The following is an 8,879-nucleotide window of genomic DNA, read 5'->3' on the forward strand; positions in this document are numbered from 1 at the left end:
ACCCCAAATATAAAGTTTATTTATTGGCTACACAAAATATGAGGTTGACCATTTGTGGTTTTTTTTTTGGGGGGGGGGTGGTGGGGGTGGGGGAAGGGGACACCTTCCCAGGGGCGGATCGAGGAATTTCTTTAAAGTTTCTAGTCTCATGGATGCATTTAGAGTGTCTTGGACCCCATCTCCTTCCTGTTGCTCCCTGACATCGGCCTCGAGTTGGTCTCTGCTGTTATTCAATCACATTCTTTGACTTTCTTCAGTGACTTTAATAAGATAGCCTGCATGGAAAGCATTAGTTAGTTGATTCGGTTAGTTTATAGAGCAGGCAAGGGCAACACGTGTTGGCTTTGTTCTCAAAATTTCTCCCTTCACCCTAATGTAGGGTGGTGTTAAGATATCTAAGATGGACACCTTTATAACATTTAGGACTACAATCTCACAGAATTAAAAAGTTGGGGAAGTGTTGCAACCCAACAGAATCATTGCATCATTTAATGCAGTTCATTTTCATATTCAAAAAGGATGGTTTTCCCTTTTGCTAAGTATCACAGACCCTGCTTCCCCTATTTCAATGTTGGGATATAACAAACACTTTAGTTTTGTACAGCATTGGGATGGAGGAAAGAAAAAAGAGGTTAAAAGTAAGAGCCTTCTCTAACACTTTTGCCTGTTATTGTTCCCAGCCCTGACCATCTCAGATATTGTTGGCTCATTATTTCCATCATAAAAATCCATTACATGACAGCAAAGACATTCTCCTATGCTCTAAATTCCAACATAGTGGTTCCAATTTAATGGCTATGTAATAACAGGTCAAAGTTAAATTTTTTTAACCCTGGTTGATTCTAAATTACCTTTGTCTCCTAGCCTCAATTCATGAATAATGTAGGGTCTTACTTTAAACCCTTATTTCAACAAAACAATACCACATGCAACCCTTAAAACCCTACATTAGTGTTGGTAGTGTGTAACAATTAATAGCTCTCTGAGAGGCTTGCTCACAGACACTTAAGGTAGGGGGTAGCTATTTGCTTTTTTATCTTTTGCGGTTGACATTTAAATGATTTGATTAAAATGCATTGAGCTGGTTATTTAGCCATGCAGGAAAGAACCCCTTCCCCAGTAATCTTTTACATCTTTAAGTTTTTCCCAATAAGATCACTATAAGATGAATATTACAACAGAGATTAGCCAACAACAATTCTCTTTTTTCTTCAACAATGATAATGCCATAGGGATGACTAAATAAAAAGTCTACAAAACCTGGTATTGTAATATTATAATAATTAATCCATCAAATCTCACTAATGATCATCATTACCTTCCTCTAACTGTAATTAATGAAGCAGAGGTCATGAAAATGGAGGCATGTAAATATATTATGATATAAATTATACAATCTGTAAATTTGTAAGTTGAAGGAAGGAAGAAAAAAGGTAACTTCTTGGTTGAAGGTTAGCAAGAAAGATAGCTACAATACTTGTCAAATTTCGTTGAAACACTAAACTGAAACTGTGAATTTTTAATGTCACGCCTTCTCAACCAACTTATTTAATTTTTCCTCAAGTGTAGTTGTCTGCTGCTTCCCCAATGTTGAGATTCGCGTATATTGTTCTACAATGAGTTGATACATGAGTCAATATTGAGGAGGGCACCACTTGACAATTGTTTCAACAAATGTGACGAGTATTGTAGCCTATTCCACTAATAATGTTACTTGTCAATGATTGCCATAAAAAAGAATTATATTTCTTTATCAAAAATAATACAACAGTATGAGAAGATTTTACTGAATAGAACTTCCATATTTCTCTTTCTGTAAATGTCCATATTTACAGTAAATTATACCAAAATAATATTTATACACGAAAGACTACAAACTGCATAATTACTTCAGGTATAGTGGACTGTACAAAATATTATATACTCCATTAATTTTAATAATAAAAGCAAACCTAAAATTTAATATAAAATGTATTCACTCCAGTTTAGGTCTCTTTCGACTGCTGAACTGAAGAAGTGGAAAGTTTGAGTCGATCTACACCATAAATAACTAAACTTTGCCAGTCTTCTTCTGAATTAAAGCATTCATAATAACACAAATAACATGTCTGCTTATACTGTACAAATTGCCAATTTGTTTATACTATTTTCAGCTTAATTTATCACCACTGCTTATATATAGAAATTTTCTATGCACAGGGCTAAAAAAAAAATAATAATGACAGTCATCAGCAGATGACCAACTAAAATATTATTGGTCCATGAAATTATACCTGTGGTCTGACATGATGAACAGACAGATCAGATACTAAAGACTACTACTCTAACTTGTAGATGAAGATTTGCAAACTGAGGTGATTAAAAAAATTAAAAGTCAAGACAGTGTAACAATATGTTCAACAACTTTTCTAGGTTGTCCATCTGGAACAGTGACCTGGTCCATCACATCCTTTCTAAAAAGTGGTAAATATTATTTGCAGGACTGATAAGAATGTTTTCCTTCAGATAAAGACTAGTCTTGACGTGTCTTAGAATGCAGTGGTCGATAACAAACAAAACTGGTTTAATGGAACAAAACAACAACTAGTAATAATATAATTTTACAGGTATATTTAAATAGAGCTGTACTTTCTCTCTAGTAAGTTAACCCAACCTTTATTGACTTAGTAAGATCCTGTTAAGGAATCAACATCACAACATTATTCATAGAATACACTTGATGAAGATAAAACTTTCATTTTAAAAAAATGTGAAGGGGAAAGGACTAAAAGATAAAATAACCAGGTTACTTTTCGTTACTTTTCAAGTCATAATCTTTCAAGAGTTAAATTATGCTTGTATTCCTATATTACGAGTGTCATTGGTATACGTTAAACTTACGTAATGAGACTCTTCAAGATAGTAACATGGAAGTCGCTTCTTCTACTCCATCCCTTACTGTCAGTAGTGCAATTATAGGCAGTATTTTAACAGACCTAGAAGCTAGAAGAAAGCTGGGCATGTATGCTCTATAACACAGTTTTTACAGTGCTCTCTTATATACATAAAAGTTTCATAACTGAGGCTGCATTCCTGTAAGTTCAAGTACTGGATGCTACAGCACTGGGCAGCAACAGTCTTGACTCCTGTGTCTGTCACACGCTCGCATCCTCGTATACTGAGTTTCTTCAACTGAGGACAATGGATACCAATGATATGTAATCCATTGTCAGTAATGTCACACTTCCCTGCATCAAGGGATCTCAGTTTAAAGCAGTTCTGAACTATATGAGTGATACCAACATCTGTCACAGCTTCACATCCTCTGATGTTTAAGTACTTTAATTTAACACAGTGTTTTCCAATAAACTTCATCCCAGTGTCACTTACTGGGCATTTTGCTACACTGAGGTACTTCAAGCCTGCACAATTCTTGGCTATTTCCTTTAAACTAAAATCCCTCACTTTGTAACAGTCACTAACACTGAGTTCTTTAAGGTGACTACAGTGCTGTGCAACATGCTTGATGCCAACGTCAGTGACACGATTGCATCTGCGGAGATAGAGGCTCTCAAGCAAATTACAGCTGAGACCCACAACTCTCAGCCCTAAGTCATCAAAGGCAACACAATCACTCATGTCCAAGTGTCGTAACCGTAGAAATGAGCCATGATGCCCAAATCCATTTGCTACTGGTGCTGATATACTGTTGATGCAGGTACAACCACTGGTGTCAAGATGGGTTAGAGTCTGACAATTCAGAAGTATATCATGAAGCCCCTTGCTGGTTATACAACAACAGCCTGACACGTCCAGGTCCTCAAGATCTATACAGAACCGCGCAATGAAACCCAGACCTTTGTCTGATAAAAGTTCACAGCCACTTAATTTAATAGTGTGGACAGTCATGCAGTAACCTTGGGTGTCCATTGCTAGCTTTGCCAAGAGATTCCGTAGAACTTTATTGATGTCACTGTCTTGGTAATTGGTTATGTTGATATGCGACCAAAGCACCGGATCCCAGCAGAGTGCCTGCCACTTTCGACAAACCCCTGATGCCTGACAAAGGTCTTTTGTAGACAGGTATGATAAAATAAGAATCAAAATATCCTCTGGTAAGTCATTCAAGGAATTCAGTCCAGCAGTAGACTTTCGTCGTGGATAATGAGGAAGGACTTCTTCAAAGGCACTATGATCACTCACAGTAGGGGAGTCACTATCATATCTTGACCTAAATACAGGTTGTCTTGCCCTCTCCAACTTTGTAATTCTATTACGCAAATGAGCTTGCAGTGAATCTTTTCGCTTTACTCTGTGGACATCCTCTTCTGGTGAGCTTTCATTATAGCCAAGACTAGTGTTTAAATTTCCACTCCTCTGTGTGGAAGGTGGTGAATCCACATCATCCTCAATATGGCCATTAGTAATTCCATGCAAGTGCAGTTTACCAGTAGAAGAAAGAATCCCGTTACTTGTGATACCCTTCAAAGCCAAATTACCGTGATCTCTGACAGAAACGCTAAACTTGTCTTTGTCAGAAGACATGGTTGAAATAGGTTCAGAAAATGATTGTGAGGAAGTGCTCTGTACACTATCAGTGTCTGCTGGCCAGTTATTGGACTTCCTCCTACCACCAGGTTCCAATTGAGGTCGAACAGAAGGTCCAACACTCTTATTTACATTCATACTTAATGCACCATTTTTTCCTTTACTTTTACTCTTGTTGGAAGGTCCTTTTTTATATTTTCTTTTTAGAGAAAATTCGTCATAGCATTCCTCTTCCTCCCCTGTATCTGAAAATGCAATTCTATGTTGCACTTTGAGATCACTGTCTGTATCAGAACTAGTTTTGGAGGACATTCCAGGCTTTTCTAGCCCAAGCTGAGCTATATTCTCTGTCAAATCATATGAAGCTCTGTTCTGCTTCTTTTGAAAATCAGCTCCTCGAACTTCCTGGTCATGTTTTCGATCCTTAAAATAATCACGGGGTCTTTGCTCACCATTTACTTTACTGTAATCTCTCATACCATTAGTCTTTGATCTTATATTTTGAGCCCCCGAAGGCTGAGATGCTCGTTGTCTCTCTCCTCTATAGCCTCCTCTAGGAATTTCCTGATCACCTCCATCAGAATTTCCTCCATGACGCAACCTCTCGTTCCTCTGCCTGTCCTCGCTGTTTCTTAGAAATTCTGGAACTGCTAGCTCCTCCCTGGGAATCATCAAACCCTGGCCATTGCTTGGTGAAAAATCTAGATCTTTTAGATTGCGTGTTACGATAGGAGAAGAACTCTCTTGATGCTTCTGTTGCTGAGTATCTTTTAAGAAATCTGGAACTTCGTACTCTTTTAAAGGCAAATGGATAGAACTTCCCCTGTGGTTACTGCTGTTAACAGATCCGTTAAGATGTGATGTCCCACTGTGCCCTGGTACAGGTGAGAATTGCTTAATGGCATTGCCTTTTGGGGATTTTCCCTTTCTTCTTTTGTCTTTTTCTAAAAAAAGAGAGATTTACTATATTTACTATGGATTTGTTAATCTAATAAGACTTCATGTACAGAATGAGTGAAAAGGAGAAGGCAATTAAGGATAACATAAAGAGATTGGAAGGAGAAATGACAAAGATAGATGGCATGGCAAGTTGGACAAGAAGCAAGTTAATAAAATTAAGAGGAGGTGGACATTGTGGGGTACCAAATACCACAAAACCATAAGAAAAATTGGCAAATACTGAAATACCATGTAGAAAATTGAGGAAACACTGACACTGCATTTATGATCGGTCATGCTTACTTAAATTTGCATCCACCTAGCGTAATGACCTAGCAACCTCAGACATTGCAAGTCAAATGACTGCCAGAAATTGTGTAATCATTTACCATGCTTATTGTGTTTGCGTTGCATCTAGTATTGACTTGTACTAGACAGGAGGGCGCAAATTAAAAGGATGGCAATAATGTGAAGGATCTTTTACCGAATACTGTCCGCCAAAAGGATGAAAACCCACATACCGTACTTAAGTCTGAAGTTTGTCTTCAGTCAGAGAAAGCATTCAAAAATCTATCATCCATGAAAGAACTGCTGAATTTTTTTGCAAGTTAATTTTTATTTTTCTATTGTTTTTGGGTATGGTAATGTATGCTAATCAATTTTAAACAAAGGAAAAACAAAAATTAACCCAAATAAAAAAATTCACTGCAACATATATACATGTAGTTTTGAATTAAAATAAACTGAATTTTGTATACATGTGGAATACTTCACATGAATTAAGGCAGTGGTTTGCTGCAATGTTTTATTGAAAAGGTTTTTTTTTCACATACCTGTAACAATAACTTGGGATTTTTTAAATTCTCTGATGCATACTATTTGAAATGACAAGATTAAAAATCTGGAGCAGCTCTGCAGGTGCTAATAAGATTATGGCTAACAAGTATAACCTCCCATGGAGAACTAATTGTTTTTAAATATAAAACTATTATTATCATATTATTATCACTGCTTCAGACATATTATTATCATTGCATGAGACCTAGTCACAGAGATATTTTTAAATTATAAAGATGGAACAATATAAATTTCCCATGGTTGCTATATTGGCAAGAGATTCATTTCACGAGCTAGAGAACGATCAATAACTACATGTGTAAGCTTTTGATGAAACTCCTCTCTACATGTGCTTGATTAGAGTAAAAACTAAGATAAATCACTTCAAATTCAAAAACATGTTTTTACTCTGTGCTAAAAGTAAAAGAAACATTTCTTCTTGCAGACATAATATTTTTTAGTTTTTGTGACTGATCTTTTAATGAAACATTATCATGTTAGGCCAAAATGTTTATGAAGTTTGAATTTCTTAATTAATGACACTTGTTAAGTAGAATTTGCTTGCTTTTTCTCCTTGAAGGTGCAACGATAATAAATTATTAGTTATTTTCAGAGACTAAACGTCTCAAATCGTGAGCTGACGAATATCAGGTATGCATTTCGCCCTTATCGATCTATCAGCATACTAAAACCAAAATATAAAAGTATACTGTACATATGATAAAATATACAGTTGTATCATTGGATAAATCACTTATCTTCGTTTAGTATAGTTTTTTAAAAAACGTGGAACGCCCAATGTGAACATATGTTTCTCCAAACTCTAGCACCACAGTATTTAAGCTTATATCGAAAACACAAAAACATAACACTTTAAAAAACACTTTTTATCTTCGTAGTCAGCGTGCTGTAAGAAACTACAAAAAAATTCAAGATGGTAGCAAAGACGTGCAACAATATTATTCTACGTCTCCTGTATTTTTTGGAGAAATGTCTTTCAAGTAAGACGATCTAGTGATAAATAGGTAATAAATTTGACGAAAACCAATAGTCACTGCAAAATAACAAGGTATCTAATTTCACGGATTGTCTTCGGAAAATCTGCGAAAATTTACAAATAAATAATTCGATTACATTTTCAGACGTCTAATTGCAGGAAATCATCACAACAATCAAAATGTCCGGACACTCATATCAAATTTATCGTTAAGAAAATGGTATGGAAAGTGAGGTGTCGAGAAATCCACAGTATGCAAACTTTTACGACAAGAAAGCTCAATCGGATTAGTACCACAAATTGCAAGGAACAAAATATGGCCACCCTTGCTGCTACATGTTTTGAAGCTTCATGATAAACTTGAACAAGATTTCATGAAAAGTATGCAAAATTTGAGTTCACTGCTGTTTTGAAAAGCATCCAGTGGAAAAAAAGAAATGCTTAAATTACACATTTGCGCGAAAAACGCAAGGAAGTAATATTGGCAGGCGCTTTATTTATGCTAATACAAAACGATACGAACATTTGATGTAAGCTCCATTACCTAGCTTAAACGGGCCATGAAACATTATATTGGAAAACTTGCGGGAAATGTAACTGTAATTCATTGAGAATTTACGAAAACCCTATTGATTGGTAAATGTAGCGAAAGGAGAAGTGAATGAAAGCAAAATATTGACGTTATTAAGTGTATTCTAATTCTCGAAGGTTGTGAAAGGCGAGATCTTTCATGACTATAAAAGCCTATGCGATGTTAGCGAGCCACCGACGGCCGAAATTCAGGTTTCCGAACCAAATAATAATCATTGTTAAACATATTTGGGAGCTAAAAAAAAGAGAAATTGTGTAAATAGAATATTCAATAGTGAAATAACCTAAGCAATGTAGCGAATTCGCTGAAATCATCTTGCTAAACGAGAGCATCGACTTGAGCTTATGTTGTTCAAACAAACACATCGCGCGAGTGGATTTGCCCTTTCAAGAAAAGCTAACACGTTGTGTACAAAAGGATTTATCTCGCCAGAAGTCAAACGGAAAGTGTTTTATGACTTGTGACTGCTTAACTTTGTGGCTTAGATAAAACTGAGCGATATGTGCAGAGAATCCCTGACGCCGCACGAACTACAACTTCACAACAAAAGGCCGTTACGAAACATCTTACATCTTCATTGATCCAACTGAGATGTTGAACGATAAAAAAATGTCCTAAGAAAAAGAGAATACGTCAAGAGAATGCTTTAGTGTCAAAATTATCCAAGTAAAATTCACTTACGGTCTAGGAATTATTATCAAAATTTGCCCGAGGTGTATTTCGTATAAGTTCTGTCGCATAAACCATATATTGTCATGCAAAATGCCCTTCACAACTACATTGTCACACTTAAATTTCAAGTATTTGCGCCCTTCTCTCGACCTAAAAAATAAATCTAACGCTTCTCTTACCTTCAGGGCTTCTCCCTTGTGTATTACCCATCACCTCACAAGTGAATTTTCAATCATAAAGCATTTCATATCAGACGTTTAGGACATTTTCCGTAAGCCTCAAGTCGAGACAACGGGGTCACTTGTACTGAGTCCC

The 8,879-nt window shown here is 36.1% G+C and overlaps 1 protein-coding gene across 1 annotated transcript; it reads right to left on the reverse strand.

The window, feature by feature from the left end:
- Nucleotides 1-781: 781 nt before the first annotated feature.
- Nucleotides 782-8,879, reverse strand: LOC140930440 (uncharacterized). Its single transcript, XM_073380129.1, has 2 exons — nt 8,744-8,879; nt 782-5,471 (listed from the first exon to the last, which is right to left on the reverse strand). Exons 1-2 carry the CDS (start codon nt 8,772-8,774, stop codon nt 2,983-2,985), a joined length of 2,520 nt encoding a protein of 839 aa, XP_073236230.1. The 5' UTR covers nt 8,775-8,879; the 3' UTR covers nt 782-2,982.

The sequence above is a fragment of the Porites lutea genome, chromosome 3 (genome assembly GCF_958299795.1).
Source record: "Porites lutea chromosome 3, jaPorLute2.1, whole genome shotgun sequence".
NCBI lineage: Eukaryota > Metazoa > Cnidaria > Anthozoa > Scleractinia > Poritidae > Porites > Porites lutea.